Source organism: Mobula birostris, chromosome 13, assembly GCF_030028105.1.
Source record: "Mobula birostris isolate sMobBir1 chromosome 13, sMobBir1.hap1, whole genome shotgun sequence".
NCBI classification, from domain to species: domain Eukaryota; kingdom Metazoa; phylum Chordata; class Chondrichthyes; order Myliobatiformes; family Myliobatidae; genus Mobula; species Mobula birostris.
This window is the reverse complement of record NC_092382.1, coordinates 2,151,448-2,171,766: the sequence shown is the minus strand read 5'-3', so window position 1 is coordinate 2,171,766 and position 20,319 is coordinate 2,151,448. Positions and strand designations below refer to the sequence as shown.

Sequence of the window (20,319 nt, the reverse complement as noted above, 5' to 3'; positions counted from 1 at the left end):
ATTGAGAAGCTCAACAAACAAGTGAAAAGAGGGGCAGCTCAAGCCAGTGAGTGAGTGGGCCAGTGAAGGAGTGGAGCTTTGAGGCTTTGGCTCGAGAAGTTTCGGCGAGCAAAGGCAGAGGACGAGCTTGCTCCCAGTAAGGTAAGGCTGGGTATGTTTCTTTAATTATTTTGATTAACTTAGGAGTTGGTAATGGAGGCAGTAGATAGGGCAATCCAGTGCTCCGATTGTAGAATGTGGGAAGTCAGGGACAGCACAATTGTCCCTGATGACTAAACCTCAGGGATCTGTACTGGGTCCAATGTTGTTTGTCATATATATTAATTATCTGGATGATGGGGTGGTAAATTGGATTAGTAAGTATGCAGATGATACTAAGATAGGTGGAGTTGTGGATCATGAAGGAGGTTTTCAAAGCTTGCAGAGAGATTTAGACCACTTAGAAGAGTGGGCTGAAAGATGGCAGAAGGAGCTTAATGCTGATAAATGTGAGGTGCTGCATTTTGGTAGGAGTAACCAAAATAGGGCATACATGGTAAATGGTAGGGCACTGAAGAATGCAGTAGAACAGAGGGATCTAGGAGTAATGGTGCATAGTTCCCTGAAGGTGGAGTCTCGTTTGGATAGGGTGGTGAAGAAAGCTTTTGGTATGCTGGCCTTTATAAATCAGAGCATTGAGTATAGGAGTTGGGATGTAATGTTGAAATTGTACAAGGCATTGGTAAGGCCAAATTTGGAGTATTGTATACAGTTCTGGTAACCAAATTATAGGAAATATGTCAATAAAATTGAGAGAGTACGGAGGAGATTTACTAAAATGTTGCCTGGGTTTCATCTCCTAAGTTACAGCAAAAGGTTGAACAAATTAGGTCTTTATTCTTTGGAGCGTAGGAATATTGGGAGTTAGGAAAAAAGTGAAAAAGCAGGATCTCAGGGATGGTAATCTCAGGATTGCTGCCTGTGCCACAAGACAGAGAGGGTAGGAACTGGAAGTCATGGCAGTTGAAAGTGTGGCTGAAGAGTTGGTGCAGGGGCAGGGGTTCAGATTTCTGGAGCATTGGGATCTCTTCTGGGGAAGGTTTGACCTGTACAACAAGGACGGGCTGCACCTGAACTGGAAAGGGACCAATATCCTGGTGGGCAGGTTTGTTGGAGCTGTTGGGGAGGGTTTAAACTAGTTTGTCAGGGGGGTGGGAATCAGAATGTGAGTGCAGAGATTAGGGTAGAAGGACAAGGGCACGATGCTGTGTGTTCTGAGTTGCTGAGGAAGAACAGGCAGGGGACAAAACATACATGTAGCCAGTTCGAGGGGTTGAAGTGTGTCTATTTCAATGCCAGGAGTATTAGGAATAAAGGGGATGAACTTAGAGAATGGATCAGTACGTGGAACTACGATGTTGTGGCCATTACTGAAACTTGGCTGGAGGAAGGGCAGGATTGGCTGATGCAGGTACCGGGGTTTAGGTGTTTTACAAGGATTAGGATGGGAGGTAGGAAAAGGGGGGGAGTAGCATTACTGATCAGGGATAGTATCATGGCTGTAGAAAGGGAGGTCGCTGCAGAGGGGGTGTCCACTGAGTCGGTGTGGGTGGAAGTCAGAAATAGGAAGGGATCAATCACTGTGCTGGGAGTAATCTAGAGGCCCCCAAATAGCCCTCGGGACACCGAGGAGCAGATAAGCAGGCAGATTTTTGAATGGTGCAGGAAATACAGGGTTGTAGTTATGGGTGATTTCAACTTCCCTCATATTGACTGGCACCTCCTGACTGCAAGGGGGATAGAGGGGGCTGAATTTGTCAAGTGTGTTCAGGAAGGATTCCTGACACAGTATGTGACCGGCCGATGAGAGGAGAGGCCATACTGGATCTAGTTCTGGGTAATGAACCTGGTCAGGTGGCAGACCTCTTGATGGGGAAGCATTTTGGTGAGAGTGACCACAACTCCCTTAGCTTCAGCATAGCTATGAAAAGGATAAAAACAGACAAAATGGGAAAGTGCTTAACTGAGGAAGGGCTAACTATGAATGGATGAGGCAGGAACTAGCGAGAGTAAATTGGAAACAGGTGTTCAAAGGTGAAAGCACAGAAGTAATGTGGAGGAAGTTTAGGGACTACTTGTGCAGGGTTCAGGATGGGTTTGTATCACTGAGCCAAGGAAAAAATGGTAGGAAAAGTGAACCGTGGCTGACGAAACACCTGAGGCAACTCATCAAGAGGAAGAAGGAAGCATATGTTAGATATAAGAAGCAGTCAGAGCCCTGTTGGTCGCTTTTTGATTGCTCCTACCCTGTTTACTTAATTGTCTCCTTTTTTTTTTGAAACCTTATTATAATACTTCAATACTGCTTTACTATGGCTGGGAAAAGAACCAAAGCATTTGCAAAAGAAAGAGAAACAGAAGATGAATCCCCAGTCACTTTGGATTCAATCAGTGACTTGCTTAAACAGCAAAAATCGGAATTCTCTGACGAGTTTGAACGGCTCAACGACAAATTGGATACAATTCAGCGAACTTTATTTGAGTATGAGAACCGAATTCAGGAGAATACTGCGAAGCTAATGACACTTGAAGAGGACATTGAAGATACAATTAAACTCTCCATAGAGTGATCTTTATCCAATGATAAAATGCTGAAAAGGATCATCAGTCTCGAAAATAGAAACAGGGGAAGTAACATGCGAATCCTGGGTCTTGAAGAACCAATTGAAGGTGCTGACCCTATTTTTTGCAAACTTTCTGAATCAGCTTTTCCCTGCTTTATTCACTTCCGAGCTGACTTAGAAGCCATTGTCCTTGGCGGCGAAACCCAGCTCGGTCGGACTAGCCTTTCATGAATTTCAAATTAAGGACCTTTTAATTTGCCATACCCAGAGAGAAGGAATGATCGATTTCCAAAATTACAAGGTTAGATTTGTGAAGACTATTCGCCTGAAGTTTTGGCTGATTGCATGAAATATAAACAAGTTATGTTGGAATCTTATAATAAAGGATATAAACCATCCTTTCAGTTCCCCGCACGTCTGAGTATTGTTTTGAAGAACGGATTGCGAAAAAGAATAAGTTCAGTTGAAGATGCAAAAGAGTTTCTAAAGGATGAAGTCTAACACTTATATTTCTTATTTGATCAAATTTTTTCTTCTGTTAATATGAATTTGAAATAAGGTTTTATTAAACTCATGTTTTGGCTGTTCATATATTGTCTTTTGTTATATATTTTTTTGATACTACTTTATTTTATCCTGTTTTGAGGCTTTATTTTAATATAGCTTTCTTTGAATTTGTTTGAAGTGATCCTTTCATATTTTTGAATACCGAGTTATTTTACTTTTTATGTTGTGTCTTGGTAGGGACATAATGACCTTGCAGGACTGGAGTTTTTTTTCTGTCAACGGGATTTTTGGGGGCCGGTACTTAGTTCTCAGCTCACTGACTGTCTATTGGTCAGCTTTCTCGCTTTGGGTAGGGGAGGCGGTAGGGCCTATTTCTCTCTGGGAGCTGTGTTGGGTTGAATATATGTTTGTTCGTTTGAATACCTTACTTTACCGTTTGCTTTCTAGTTTTAATAACTTATGGCCAGATCTTTTAATTACTTGTTGATTGGTATTTAAAATGGTTCAAAATATTAACCTGTTTAGTTTGAATGTGAAAGAGCTGAATCACCCCACCAAAAGGAACAAAGTGTTTGCTTATATTAAAAAAAATAAAAGCACCCATTATTTTTTTTTTTTTACAAGAAACACACATACACAGCTGTGATGCCTTACGTTTTTTTTTACTGGGTGGAAGGGTATGCAATTCCACTCCTCGTTTAAGGGAAAATCACGTGGAGTTTCGATTTTTGTAGATAATACAGTTTCCTTTATTCAGCATAAAGTTGTTTCGGACCCTAATGGTCGATTTGTTATTGTATCAGGGAGTTCAGACAGTAAGTTGATTGTTTTTGCTCATGTTTATGCCCCAGCGTAGATGATCCAGGATTTCTGAACGTCTATTTTCATTTTTGCCAGATTTGTGTACGTACTCCCTTGTGATGGGATGAGATTGTAACAGCTGGTTAGATCCAGTATTAGATCGCTCATCTATTAAACCAGCCACACTTAGTATATCAGCTTTGTTTATCCAATCTTTTCTAACTAAATGTGGTATAGTTGATGCTTGGCGGTTTCTGCATCTGACGGACAGGGAGTATTCTTTTTTCTCTCATGTCTATCATTCTTATACTGGGATTGACTTTGTTTTTATTGATAGTCAAATGATTCCATTAATTCGATCAATTGAATATAAAGAGATTGCTATCTCTGACCACTCTCCTGTAATTCTATCTTTAAATCTTCCTGATACTATCCCCATGTGCAGATTTTGGTGATTTAATTTAACTCTGTTATCCGATGAGGATTTTTAAAAAAATTATGGAGAATCAAACTACCCTTTATTTTTGAAGAAAATACATTGGAAGAAGCGTCTAGCCTTATTATATGGGATACTTTTAAAGCATACATCCGGGATCAATTATCTCTTATACTGCAAACATCATTAGAAAAGCTAACAAAGAAAGAAATGAATTAGCCAATAAGTTAAAGCAACTGGACCATAAATATGCTTCAGTACCTGATCCTGAAACATATAAGAGACGTATTGAAACTAAAACTAAATATGATCTTCTTATAACATATCCAATTGAAAGCCAACTTTTAAAAGATACAAGACAACTTTACATTCATGGAGATAAAACTGGTAAGCTACTGGCTAATCAATTGAAGCCATTTTCAGCCAAGCAGCAAATTAAAGAAATACATAAAATTAATGGGGACATGACAACTGACCACCTTGTAATTAATGACACTTTTAGAGAATTTTATTCTAAATTGTATAGTTCTGACTCTGTTAATGATAATATTGCAATGAATAATTTTTAGATCAATTAAATATTCCTAATCTTTCGTTAGATGATCGTAGGCAATTGGATCAACCTATTTCCCAGGATGAAATTGCTCAGGCTATTTGAGAATTGCATTCTGGGAAATCCCCAGGCCCCGGTGGATTCTCTGGAGAATTTTATTAGGCTTTTTCCTCCTTGCTTCTACCACATTTATGTTCTACCATTAGAGGAAGGAAGACTACCGCAGTCTTTTTACGGAGCTTCCATTTCGCTCATTCTCAAAAAGAATATGAATCCTACTAAATGTTCTTCATATAGACCTATCACTTTACTCAATTTTGATACTAAAATTTTATCTATAGTGTTGGCTCACAGACTTGAAGATATATCTTGTGCATGCACCGGTCGTGCATGCAGCCTGGTACAGCCAATCTGATCTATTCTTACTTTCTTCTTCTTACTTTTTAATTTATGTTATCTTTTGTATTTTTTTTCTCACGGTAACACGTCGAAGCTGCACGCTGTCTAACATGCTGGTAGAGAGAGTTTTCTTTGGGTTTTCTTTAGCACTGGAAATGGTTACATACCGATACGCGGGACAGAAGCAAGGTCGCATTGTATATTTCATGGACCAGCAAACACCGGCTGGCTTAGCGAACAGAGCGGCGGCCACCCCTGCTGAAATCCGGAGGAAAACACACAGAGGGGGATCACAAAGCCGAGGAAAGAGGACCGGGTCGAGACAACAGAGACTTTTGGAGAAGAGGAGTTCGGTGGGTAATACCGTTCCGGCTGACCGGAAGTGCACTGAGAGCAGTAAGCGTAAAGGAGTTGGGTGCTTACTGATCTGGCTAACAACGGATAGTGCAATCCGGGGTATATTATGATTGAGGAATGTGTTTGCAGACTGGATATCGAACTTTTTACTGTTGGACTTCGGCCACATTCCACCATGATACAACACTTGGCAGCACGGGAGGTCGTTCCTGCCCGTGGCCATCGAACATGCAGCTCCTCCCGTGGAGGGTCAGACACCCTGAGCCAATATAACTGGTCCTGGACTTATTTTCCATCTGGCACAGTTTGCATTTTGGTGTTTGATTGTTGTGGTTTTTTGTATTGCTATATTTACGCTCAATTCTTGGTTGGTGCAGCTGTAACGAAACCAAATTTCCCTCGGGATTAATAAAGTATATCTATCTATCTATATCTATATTGATAGGATGCAAAACTGGGCTGAGAAGAGGCAAATGGTGTTCAACCCAGATAAGTGTGAGCTGGTTCATTGTATTAGGTCAAAGATGATGGCAGAATATAGCATTAATGGTAAGACTTGGCAGTGCGGAGGATCAGAGTCAAGTCAAGGCACTGTATATTGTCATTTCCACCATAACTGCTGGTACCGTACACAGTAAAAATGAGACAATGTTTTTCAGGACCATGGTGCTACATGAACAATACAAAAATTACACTGAACTACGTAAAAACAACACAAAATTACACGAGACTCCAGACCTACTGAGGACTGCATAAGGTGCACAAAACAGTGCAGGCATTACAATAAATAATAAACAAGACAGTAGGTTGGTGTCAGTCCAGGGTCTGGGTGTTAGTGTGGGGAGCGGGATTTTACACCATATTCCCGGTACAGTCTCAACAAAACACAAATAATTGTCACTTTGCCCGGACCATTGGCCCCGCTTGCAGGGCAACAGTCTGCCGGTGTTTGCCCCCCAATGTGGTGAATCGCCACCACCGTGGGCTCAGACATTTCCACAGATGAGCCCCTCCTGTCCCCACCGGGACAAACATCCTGTCCGCCCCCTCTCTCCCCGTCTTCATCCTCTCCCTCCCCGGGGAACCGGCATCAAACCGACGGGCCGAGCGGTCTCCTCCTACCTCTCAGCGACACATCAGACTCCGGCCGCAGGAGACGCTTCACAAACGCCCCAACTTCCCTCGGAGGGAAATGGAAATAAATCAGAAAGCGGACATTTACTTTGACGGTTGTCCCGCCGTGACGGAAAGTTCGGGAGACGGAGTCAGCGGGGGTAACGCCCTCTCGGCTGGTCCGCCTCCGCTATTGGTTGGAAGCAGTGATTGATATCGCTTCCCACCATTGGGAATACCGCAGCGCGTGACTCCTCTGTTCACAGCGGTGGGGGAGGGGCTGGTCACGTGATCAGTAGCCCAGCCGTTAAACCGACCAAGCTCGAGCTCACCAGCGCGCGGGGCACAAAAGGCCCCGGATGATCGGTTGAGGTGAGAAGGGGTCTCCGGGTTGGGGGTCTCACCGGGCGGCGTTTTCAACACCGACTTCGGGTAGTTGCTGTGACTCCGGACTCCGTGACCCGCAATCCCGGGACAGTCCTGCTCTCTTCCCTCTCTCTCAGCCCCACCATCCGTACACGGGCCCCGGGGAGCTTCCGGCTGATGAGGGAATGGGAACCGATGGGTCTCTCAGACAGAGCTGAGCTCCAGCTGTCTAAATGCAAGGATCGAGAACTCGGAGAAAGGGAACAAAATCTTTTACATCAGCTGTTGTGAAAATCACCTTTGTTCTGCCTCCAGTCACAAACAAGAGAAAATCTGCAGATGCTGGAAATCCGAGCAACACACACAAATTGCTGGAGGAACTCAGCATTAGTACTCTTTTCCATAGATGCTGCCTGGCCTGCTGAGTTCCCCCAGCATTTTGTGTCTGTTGCTTGTTCCACCCCCTCTTGTTCTGGACTTTCTACCTGTGAGAATATGTTTTGTCCCACTCTCTCTGGGTACATAATGATATCAAACACCTTTGCCCTGGGCAACAAGTAGCTTTCACATCACAAATGTGCCAGACTCCAATGAGACAGACTACTGCCCTTCCCTTCATATTCATTGGCATAGCCATCACTGAGTTCACCACCGTCAGTCACCTGGGGGAGGGTTCAGGGGAAATATTTATGTCCAATATGGAAACTGGTGTTACCTGTGTGCATTGTGGCGATGCAAAAGTTGCTGGAGAATTTGCAAGTGGGAAGAAGTGGAGTGATATTTGGAAATCTGACTTTTTCAAGCATTATTTAGCAAGAGAATCACATATGGACAGTGTGCAAAAGCTCTGGTGAGAAAATCCTTCATTACCCACTACAGGCCTACTATACAGGTTGTGTGAGAGTGCAGATGAACTTGATCAAACCCAGGGGACATCAAAGTTTTTATTGACAGTGATTTGCTAGCTTTAAAATGAATAGCTCAAAATGTAAAATTTAGTGCCCACATGTTGTTGTCACCGGGCAAAAAATTGCACAGCACAAGATTTTTCCGCACACTGGTCATTAGAAATTAGAGGGGAGACCTCCAGTGTCCCTGATGCCCTCACCTACAAGATCTGCATCCAGTTGCAGCTTGTAACCCTGCACTTTAAGGAGTTGGAACTTGAAAAGGATGAATTCCGGATCATCCAGGATTTGGGGTGGGTGATTGATATGACATGAAGTGAAGTGAGTTACACCCACAGTGCAGGACACAGGATGAGAGTCAGGAAGGGGAATGAGGGTAAACAGCCATCGCGGGAGACTCTTGTTGCCATCCCCCACAACAGCAGGTAGACCACTTTAGAAACTCTTGGTGGGTGTTACCTGACTGAGGAAATTCAGATGGATGATAAGGGATTTGTTAGTTGGGGAACAGAACTAGAAGGAGATAAATATCCTACTGGTAAGGCTTGCTGGTGCGTACCTGTGGGGTGGGTGGTTAAACTAAAGTTACAGGGAGGATTGGAGCCAGAATGATAGAACAGATAGTGGAGCGGTTGAATTGACTTTATTACTTTCATCCTTCATATACATGAGTAGAAATCTTTGCATTACGTCTTTGTCTGAGTGTGCAATTTATAGTAACTTATAATAATTAATATGTACAACAGGACATTCAATATAACATAGAAATGCAATTGTATCAGCATGAATTAATCAGTCTGATGGCCTGGTGGAAGATGATGTCCCGGAGCCTGTTGGTCCTTTTGCTGTGGTACTGTTTCCTGGATGGGAGCAGCAGGAACAGTTTGGGGTTGTGGTGAATTGGGTCCCCAATATCCTTTGGGCCCTTTTTACACACCTGTCTCTGTAAATGTCCTGTGAATAGTGGGAAGTTCACATCTACAAATGCGCTGGGCTGTCCGCACCACTCTCTACTTGTTGGTCCTGGCTTTTATGCTGCGGTACTGTTTCCCAGATGGTAGCAGCTGCAACGGTCTGTGGTTGGGGTGACTCAGCTCCCCAGTGATCCTACGGGTCCTTTTTACACAATAATGTTAATATCCTGGATAGGGGGGAAGTTCACATATGCAGATGGGCTGGGCTGTCTGCACCACTCTCTGCAGAGTCCTGTGACTGAGGGAAGTATTGTTCCCATCTCAGGCAGTGATGCAGACTCTCAGGATGAGCTCAAGTGTGCCCCTGTAGAAAGTTCTTGGGATTTGTAGAACCATACCAAACTTCTTCAACAGTCTGAGGTGAAGGAGGCACTGTTGTGCCTTTCTCACCACACAGCTGGTATGAACAGACCAGGTGAGATCCTTGGTGATGTTTATGTCAAGGAATTCAAATTTGTTCACCCTCTCAACCCCAGATCCATTGATGTCAATAAGGGTTAGCCTGTCTCCATTCCTCCTGTCGTCCACAACCAGCTCCTTTGTTTTTGTGACCATGAGGGAGAGGTTGTTTTCTTGACACCAGACAGATGTTGTTCAGATCTCAAAGAAAGTCAGTAATCAAAAGGTTGAGCATGGTGCAATTTACTCTCCTAAGCTGTCTATATCACAATGCAAGAAGCATTGGAGGAAAGCCAGATGAGCCCAGGACAGGGAATTATGATATTACTGGGAGTTGGTTGCCCCCAACAGTGAGGGATTTAGAGGAACAAATTTGTAGAGAGATCGCAGACTGTGCCAAGAAACAAGGGTTGAGATTGTAAGTGGTTTTAAATTTCCATATATTGACTAGGACCCCACACCATAAAAGGGCAAGATGGAGTAGAGCTTGTCAAATGTGCCTTTAATCAGTACGTAGAATTTCCAGCATAGAAACGTAGAATAAGCGATTAGGAAATGATCCAGAATTAGTGACAGAAATTAGTGTATGGGAACACTTTGTATCCAGTGATCATAATGCCATGAGATGTTTTCAGCCATCTTCTGTTGGTTTTTCAAAGTTTCCAAATATTTTTTGCTCTATTATTTGCCATCTCTTTGGCTTTTATGTTGGCTTTGGCTTTTCATTTCAGCCACGGTTGTGTCCTCCTGCCTTTAGAGTGCTTCACTGGGATGTATCTACCGTGCACTCAGCTCCCGAATTGCTCCCAGAAACTCCAGCCGCTGCTGCTCCATTGTCACTCCAACCAGTTTCCCCTTCCAGTCAAGTCATAGAAACATGGAGAAGTTCAGTGTGGAAACAGGCCAGTTGCCCCATCTAGACAATACTAGAAACATTTAAGCCGTCCAATGCAATGCCCTGCACCAGTACCATAGCCCTCTATACCCTCACCACCCAGGTACCTGTCAATCTTCTCTTAATGGTGAAATCAACCTCACATGCAACACTTGTGCTGACATCTCATTCCACACTCTCAGAATTAATTCAGTGAAAAGGATTTCCACGTGTTCCTGTTAAATTTTTGTTAAATGGGGAAGTCACTTACCCATGACTTCTGGTTGTCATCCCACCCAACCTCAGTGGAAAAAGCCTGTTTGCATTTACCCTATCTGTACCCTCATAATGTTGCCTACTTCCAACAAATCCTCAAAGCAGTATATAATTTCCTTGTTTATGCCTTTTTTAGGTGCATAAGATGAAGAGGGGCACTGATTATTGTGTGGATAGCCAGAGGTTTTTTTTCTCCCAGAGTTGAAATGGCTAACACGAGGATCATAGTTTTAAGGTGCTTGGAAATAGCTACCACTCTCTGAGTAAAGAAGTTCCCCCTCGTGTTACCCCTGAATTTTTGCTCTTTAACTCTCAACTCTTGTTTGAATCTCCCCCATTCTCAGTGGAAAAAGCCTATCCACGTCAACTCTATCTATCCCCCTCATAATTTTAAACACCTCTATCAAGACCCCCTCAACCTTCTACGCTCCAAAGAGTAAAGACCCAACTTTTTCAACCTTTCTCTGTAACTTAGGAGATGAAACCCAGGCAACATTTTAGTAAACCTTTTAGAATGCACGATTTCTCTCCCTCTTTCACCAAATTTCAATCCCTCATTATGATATTGTAGCCATTATTGGGACTTGGTTGCGCCCGACAGTCTGAGAGATTTAGAGGAATAAATTTGTAGCGAGATCGCAGACCATGCCAAGAAAGAAAGGTTGATTCAGTAAGTGATTTTAACTTTCCATATATTGACAGGGACTCCCATACTGTAAAAGGACGAGATGGGGTAGAGTTTGTCAATATGCCCTTGATCAGTAGGTAGAACTCCTGACGCAAAAGTGTGCAATGAGCTGTTAGGAAATGATCCAGGGCTGGTGACAGGAATTAGTGATCATAATGCTATGAGATTCAAAGTAAATATGTGAAAAGATAGATCTGGACCACGGGTTGAGATTCTAAGTTGGAGAAAGGTCAATTTTGAACGTATCAGAAAGGATCTGACAAGTGTGGTTTGGGACAGACGTTTTCTGGCAAAGGAGTACTTGTAAGTGGGAGGCCTTCAGAAGTGAAATTTTGAGGGTGTCTAGTTTGTATGTGCCTGTCAAAATAAAAGTTGAAAGGTAACTGGTGCAGGGAACGTTGCTGTTCCAGAGATATTGAGGCCCCAGATATTTTGTTCCTCCAAATGCCTCAGACTGTTTGGTGCTACCAAGACCCGTTAATGACTACAATATCATAATTCCACGCACTGAGCTCATCGGACTGTTTTTTAGTCATCTTCTGTTGGTTTCTAATAGCTTCCCAATAGTGTTTGCTCTTTTGTTTGCCCTCTCTTTGGCTTTTATGTTGGCCTTGGCTTCTCATTTCAGCCACAGTTGTGTCCTCCTGTCTTTCCAATGCTTCCACTTCTTTGGGATGTATCTATCACTCAGCTCCCGAATTGCTCCCAGAAGCTCCAGCCATTGCTGCTCCGTTGTCACTCTTACATTTTCCCTTCCAAACAAGTTTGGCCAGCTTCTCTGTCATAGAAACATGGAGAAGTTCATTATGGAAACAGACTAATTGTCCCTTCCAGTCAATGCCAAAAAGCATTTAACCTGTCTAATGCAACTATCTGCACTGGGACCATCGCCCTCCATACCCCTACCATCCAGGCTCCCATCCAAACTTCTTTTAAATGGTGAAACTGAGCTCATGTTCACCACTTGTGCTGGTATCTCATTCCACACTCTCACAACCATTTCAATAAAGAGCTTTTCCAAATGTTCCAGTTAAATTTTCACCTTCCCCACTTACCCATGACCTCTGGTTGTCATCCCACCCAACCTCAGTGGAAAAAGCTGCTAGCGTTTACACTATCTATACACTCATAATTTTGTATACTAACAAATCCTCAAAGCAACGTATACTTTCTTTGTTTATATTAGGAACCTTTTCTAGGTGTATAAGATGATGAGGGGCATTGAGCCAGAGGTTTTTCCCCAGGGCTGAAATGGCTAACACGAGGGGCAGAGTTTTAAAGTGCTTGGAAATAGATACCGAGGGGATGTCAGGGGTAAGTTTTTTTACACAGAGAGTGGTGGGTGTGTGGAATGCACTGCAAGCAGCGGTGGTCGAGGCAGATACAATAGGGTCTATTAACAGCCTCTTAGGTAGGTACATGGAGCTCAGTAAAATAGAGGTCTATGTGCTAGGGAAATTCTAGGCAGTTTCTAGAGTAAGTTTCATGGTTGGCACAACATTGTGGGCTGAATGGCCTGGAATATGCTGTAGATTTCTATGTTCTATGTTGAACAGCAAAATAACTTTGGCTATCCTACACTCCTCCGTCACTAAGGACAATTTCAGCACTTGCCTCCTACAGGGTCTGAGGGAGCACCTTGTCATGACCTGGAGATTTTCCACCCTAATCTGCCTCAGGATAGCAAATATCTCCTCTTCTTTAATCTGTACAGGATCCACAATTTTTATGCTGCTTTTCCTCACTCCCGTAGACCCTGTGTCCATCTCCTGAGTAAATAGAGATGAAAAAAAATACTTAAGATCTCCCCCATCTGCTTTGGTTCCACACGTGGATTCCCATTCCGGTTTTCCAGAGGACCAACTTTGTCCCTTGCAATCCTTTTGCTCTTAATCTATCTCTAGAATCCCTGACGATTACCTTTCCTCTTTTCTGTGAGGGCAACCTCTTGCCTTCTCTTAGCCATCCTGATTTATTTCTAATGTGTTCTCTTGAATTTCTTATACTCCATAAGAACCTACCTGCCTATCCCTGTTATGCAACATCATTTTGTGCTTCATCAGGATCTCAATATGTCTTGCAAACCAAAGTTCCCTGCAGTTTTTATATTTACCTTTTATTCTGACAAGCACATACCCACTCTGTATTCTCAAAATTTCACTTTGAAGGCCTCCCATTTACCAAGCACACCTTTGTCTTAAAGCAGCCTGTCCCAATCTGCAGTTGCCAGATCCTAGTGTCATAATTCCAGGTGTTGATCCATGCCCTGAACACATCCGTCTTTCCTACGCTGCTCCTTGTATTGAAATATATGGGCCTCAGCATATTCACTGCACCATGCTCAACTTTTTCATTCCTGACTTTGTCTGAAGTCTGAACAACATCTGTCTCCACAACCCCTCCACTATCTGTTCTGTTATTCAGGCTCCCATTCATCCTGCAACTTTTGTTTCACAGACCCCACACACTGTGAAGCACTAGCAAGCCTTACCATTGGTATCAGATACATTCTTGTTTTGTTCTCCAAACTCATGAATCCTCTATTACCCCTTTGGCTTTCCTCTCCCAGATCAAAAAACAAGGAGGTGCATACCAGGTACAGGCAGATAGGAGTAAATGGGGTACTGATGAGGTACAGGAAATTCAGGTGAAGTAGCCCCAGCAGACAAGGTGAAGGAGAATCCTCAGAGATTCTGCAGGTATGTTAAGACCAAAAAGATTGCAAGGGACAAAATTGTTCCTCTGGAAGATCAGAATGGTAATCCATACGAGGAGACAAAATATATGGGGGAGATTTTAAATATTTTTTTGCATCTGTATTTACTCAGGAGATGGACACAGAGTCTATAGCAGTGAGGCAAAGCAGCATCAACTTCATGGACCTGTACGGATTACAGAGGTGGAGGTGTTTTCTGTCTTAAGGCAAATTAGCATGGATAAATCCCCAGGGCCTGACAAGTTGTTCCCTGGGACCCTGCAGAAGACAAGTGCAGAAACTGTTGGGGCCCACGCACAGATATTTAAATCATCCTCAGTGACACGTGAGGGACTGGAGGATTGGAGGACAGCCAATGTTGCTCCGCGTGTAAGAAAGACTCTTAAAAAGAAACTAGAATTTTATATGTTGGTGAGCTTGACATCAGTAATGGGAAAGTTACTGGAACGTATGTGCAGGAACCGGATATATCAGTATTTAGATAGTTGTGGACTGATTAAGGATAGACAGCATGGCTTTGTGCATGGTAGGTCATGTCTAACCAGTCTTCTAGAGCTTCTTGAGGAAGTTATCAGGAAAGTGGATGAAGGCAAGGCAGTGGATGTTGTCTACATGGACTTGAGCAAGGCACTTGACAAAGTCTCATATGGGAGGTTGGTCAAGAATGTTCAGTCACTCAGCATTCAAGATGAGATAGTAAATCGGATGAGACACTGACTTTGGGAGAAGCCAGACTGTGGTAGCAGATGGTTGCCTCTCTGACTGGAGTCCTGTGACTAGTGGTGGTGTTGCACAGGGATCAGTGCTGGATCTGTTGTTTGTCATTTATATCAGTAATCTGGATGATAACATGGTTAACTGGAGCAGCAAATTTCTGTATGACATTCAGACTGGGGGTGTAGTGGACAGTGAGGAAGAATATAATATCTTGCAGTGTGATCTGGACCAGCCGAAGAAATGTAAAATGGAATTTAATGGAGACAAGTGCGAGGTGTTGCACTTTGGTAGGATCAAGGTCTTGCACAGTGAATGCTCGGACACTGAGGGGTGCTGTAGAAGAAAGGGATCTGGGAATACGGGTCTATAAATCACTGAAAGTGGTGTCACAGTTCGATAGGGACGGAAGGAAAGATCTTGGCATATTGGCCTTCATGAACCAAAGTACTGAGTACAAGAGATGGATGTTATGTTGACATTTTACAATACATTGGTGAGGCCTAATTTTGAGTGTTGTGTGCAGTTTTGGTCACCTACTTACAGGAAAGATGTAAGAGAGGTTGAAAGAGTTCAGAGAAAATTCAGAAGGATGTTGCCAGGTCTGGAGGACTTGGGTTATAAGGAGAGATTGAACACGTCAGGGCTTTATTCCTTGGAATGTAGAAGATCGAGGGGAGATTTGATGGAGGTATACCACAGATTTTAGGGTTATAGATAGGGTAAATGCAAGCTGGCTTCTTCCACTGAGATTGAGTGGGACTACAACTGGAGGCCATGGGTTAAGGGTGAAAGGTGAGATGTTAAGGCTAACATGAGGGGAAACTTCTTCACACAGACGGTCATCTGTGTGTGGAATGAGCAGCCAGCACAAGTGGTGCATGCGAGCTCAATTTCAACATTGAAGAGGTTTGTATAGGTATCTGGATGGTAGGGATATGGGATTAGACAGTTTAAATAGTTCAGTACAAACCAGATGGCCCATAGGGCCTGTTTCTGTGTTGTACTTTTGCATGACTCTGTGACAAGAACATGAAATAATACTGATATTCACTCTAAGTCCTTTTAACAGCTGTGCATACCAATGATTCATCTGGGCAGGAAATTTTTACATGGCTTCAAAACTGTGATGCTTTAAATTAACAGTACATAAAAGGAAATCCCAGCTGCATGTCAACAAAGGCTATTTGTGTGAGAGTATTTCAGTTACGGTGGGGCCAGGCACCCACGCAACTCAGTGGGAACTGGGAATAATACCAATGGAGAGAGTCAAACTGAGCCAAGTCGCAGATTGGTGACAGCAGAAACATAGAAAAAAACCTAATCCACAATACAGGCTCTTTGGCCCACAAAGCTGTGCCGAACATGTCCTTACCTGAGAAATTACCTAGAGTTAGCCATAGCTCTTTAATTTTCTGAGCTCCATATACCTGTCCAGGGGTCTCTTAAAAGACCCTATTGTATCCGCCTCCATCACTGTTACCGGCAGCCCCTTCCACGCAGTCACCACTCTCTGCATAAAAAAAAGCTTACCCCTGATATCTCCTCTGTATCCATTCTCATAGACACAGAAAGAACATCAGAGAATTTGATGGTCATTCCAGATACCATCACTGTGCCCAGTTAGAAGATGATTTCTCTCTCCAAGTTGGGTTGAACTTCACTGTGACAGTGTGATGCCAGATCACACCTTGACAACTCAAGTGATCTCATCTGAAATGTTGTCCTGCACCCATTGATGGAATTTGTAAATCTTTTTTCAGGGTAAAAACAATAAGGAATTTACCTACAGGAATCTCAAACACAACACGCCAGTTTTGCTGTCTCTGTCCAGATATTTAAGAAGTGGAGCAAGGGATTCACTCGATCATCCTTCCTGCTCAGATGGTGGGGAGGGATTCACTATCTGACCAACTAGCACGCCCATTATTTTACACAGAGGAAAGGCATTCATCTGCTCAGACAGTGGGAATGGATTCACTCTGTCATCTCAACTGAAGGTACATCAGCAAGTTCACACTGGGACAAGGCCATTCATCTGTTCTGTGTGTGAGAAGGTATTCAGTCAGTCTTCCCAACTGTGAACACACCAGTCAGTTCACACTGGGCAGAGGCTGGTCATTTGCTGAATTTGTGGGGAAGGATTCACTCAGTCATCTGCCCTAATGTCTCACCAGCGAGTTCACACTGGGGAGAAGGCATTCACCTGCTCAGACTGTGGGATGGGATTCACTCGGTCATCGGACCTACTGAGACACCAGTCAGTTCACACCAGTGAGAGGCCATTCACCTGCTCAGACTGTGGGAAGGGATTCACTCGGTTATCCACCCTAATGGCACACCAGCAAGTTCACACTGGGGAGAGGCCATTCACCTGCTCAGACTGTGGGAAGGGATTCACTTGCTCATCCCAACTGAAGATACATCAGCGATTTCACACTGGAGAGAGGCCGTTCACCTGCTCAGAATGTGGGAAGAGATTCACTCAGTCATATCACCTACTGAAACACCAGTCAGTTCACACTGGGGAGAGGCCATTCACCTGCTCAGACTGTGGGAAGGGATTCACTCGGTCATCCGACCTACTGAAACACCAGTCAGTTCACACTGGGGAGAGGCCGTTCACCTGCTCAGTCTGTGGGAAGAGATTCACTCGATCATCCACCCTACAGAGACACCTGCGAGTTCACACTGGAGAGAGGCCATTCACCTGCTTAGACTGTGGGAAGGGATTCACTCGGTCATCCACCCTAATAGCACACCAGCGTGTTCACACTGGGGAGAGGCCGTTCACTTGCTCAGACTGTGGGAAGGGATTCACTCGGTCATCTCAACGACAGAGGCACCAGCAAGTTCACACTGGGTAGAGGCCGATCACCTGGTTGGACTTTGGGAAAAGATTCTGTCTGCCAAATCAACCAGATGTGCATCATTGAGTTCACACTGGGGAGAGGCCGTTCACCGGCTGTGAATGTGGGAAGTGATTCACTCAGTCATCTAACCTTATGTAACTCTCGCTTAGCTAGCAGCTTAATATAGGTTGTGACAGCCCCCCAGCCCGGCCAACGTTAAGAAATCTCGTTTGCGTGGATGCTGTGTGATGTGTCTTCTGTTACAAATCAGTACCCCGAAATAACGAACAGTACACAATATGCGATTAAATAATTGAGCTTTATAATTCCTACTTTGACTATATGGTTAGAGAAGTAAACAAAAAAAGAGAAAAAGGGCCCACTCTCTCCATTCTCATCTTCTCATCTCTCCCCAGCAAAAAACCACAAAAATCTCTCTTCCAGACTCACGAGAAAGAACATTTCTGTCATTGGATAGTCCCGCACTCCGAAACCCTGTTATCTCCAGTCGTAACCTAAACATTACTGCTGCAGAGAAGCCATTACCTCAGCAGTGAAACATTGCAGAGAGGCCATTACATGAGCAGTGAAATCTTACAGTGTCTGACAGCTGTGACACTCGACTGGATTCACACTGCGGAGAAAGTTTCAATAAGCTGCATGCTGGATATTTGTCCATCACCGTTGCTGAATGCAATTTTGAGAGTGACTGTCGGTGCTGAACTCTGCAATTATTGCTGCTGCTCACCACACCCAGTTCTGCACCCTGGTCACTGGGCATGGGAGTAGTTTCCTCTGCTGCATATTCACCTTTAATGGGACTGGAGTTTAATATTCTGGATCTGAGAGAAATAAATCAGTTCTATTTTAAACTCAGTCTCTGGTACTTGGTGAATTTATAACACACCTACTGTACAGTAGAGAGTTAACTCAGGCCGGCTGGACCCTGCCGGAGCATCTGTTCCAAGACAGTCCTTTTAAACCCTCCCCTATTGTTCACCTCTCGCTCTCCCTGTGGGATGGGTTCCAGTCACCACTGTTACATATCTTGTGGGTATCTTGTGACTGTCTTATGACCATGATGTAATGCAGAATCTTATGAGCATGAGGTAATGGTCTTGTGATGGTGGGGTGATGTAATTTTCCCGCCAATGTGAGGTCACATGATGACATGTTCACAACAGGTATATTACGGGGAACCCTGGTGTGACGCAGTTTGTCTTCAGCTGAGTTATTTTTAGTTTGTCAGATACTCCGTTATGCTGCGTATTTGTCTCATGATGCAGTTTCATTTTAAACCAGAGTTTTACTTTCTATTTTAAGATAAAACCTCTGTGCTGGCAGTTTTGCCAATATCTGCCAGGTTTTTGTTAGTTTTACCTTTGCAGTTCAGTATCAAAGAGTGAAGACCTTCATCAAAAGGACAGGAACCTGAAGGATCACAATAAGGTTGGAGTCGTTCAGCGGGGTAATGAAGGATCGACCTTATTGAGTCTTCGGTCAAGAAATAGTGACCTGCATCTGAGATCACTCCTGCAAAAGAGCAGGGAAGTTTCAGCAGTGTTACTTGCCTGGAAAAGGTCAGTTCCTTTACGCCGTTTTATTTCCTTCATCGTGAATCCTTTGGACAGAATCAGCAGAAACGTCATGTCTGTGAAGAAATCCGTCTCCAGAGAAGTCTCTCCTTATTGACTGTGTAAATCACTTGAACTTTTGAATTTACTACTTTAAGAACTGTGTTAGAATTTACCACTTTAAGAATTGTTGCAGAGTTGTGTATAGCAGTTAACTCCGGTTAAGTTAGTTGTTTGTTTACTTTTCACTATTGTGGAGCAAAGTTTCATAAATGTTTATGTTTGTTTAAAAAAAACACTGACTCATTTCTATATTCATTGTTGCTAATGCTGTAACCAATCGGGGGCTCTTGGGATTGTTCCGATTTTGAGGTTGAGTGCTTGTTTAATTAGTAATCTGATTTGAATAAGGCAATTTCCAATTGTTTTGTTTGATTGGTTTGTGGGTGGTATTCAGCAGCAATGAATATTGATGAGTTTATGGAATCACCAGACCTGGACTTATTAGCGATGGCGAAAAAGGGTGATGTATCCGAGATTGCTAGAGGGTTGGACCTTAAAGGAATTGCAAAAGTTACAACAAACCCATAATTCAAAGAAAAAGCGTGACACACTATATAGCATCCGGTAATTTTGCTGGGGATGCGTTAGAAATGTTTCCATTCAGTAATCTTGAGGTGCAGTTCCATAACGAACAGATAAAGTTCGAACAAGTTAAAGTGGACTTGGAATGAAGTTAATTAGAAGAAGAATATAAACTAAGGGAATTTAAAACTAGAGAAGCAGATAAACAGAGACAGTTTGAGCTAGCGATGGAGAAATTAAAGTCTGAGAATCAGAATTCCGGTTCTATGAAATAGTTTCTTGCTAGTCGAGAAGTTATTTTGGCTCCTCCACTTAATGAAACAGAAGTGGACAAATATTTGTAACATTTTGAAATTGTTGCTCTCACTTCAAGGTGACCAAAAGATCAATGGCCAGTGATGTAACAAAGTATAATTAGAGGTAAGGCACAGAAAGTTTATACAGCAATAACTGCTGAGCAAACACTTGATTATGATACTGTGAAGCAGCATATATTGAAAGCGCATGAACTGGTTCCAGAAGCTTATAGAGAAAGATCCAGAAATTTGAAGAAAGCTGTGGACAAAAATTACGTGGATTTTACCTACGATAATTCTGTGTGTTTTGAGAGATGGGTTTCCTCTA

The 20,319-nt window shown here is 43.3% G+C and overlaps 1 protein-coding gene across 1 annotated transcript in view; it reads left to right on the top strand.

The window, feature by feature from the left end:
- LOC140208213 (uncharacterized) overlaps window positions 1-20,319 on the top strand; it is a 106,601-nt gene that overhangs the window by 7,605 nt on the left and 78,677 nt on the right. Inside the window, exon 3 of the mRNA XM_072276722.1 lies at window positions 16,966-17,547. Coding sequence (XP_072132823.1) covers window positions 16,966-17,547 — 582 coding nt within the window. The remainder of the gene's footprint in view (window positions 1-16,965; window positions 17,548-20,319) is intronic.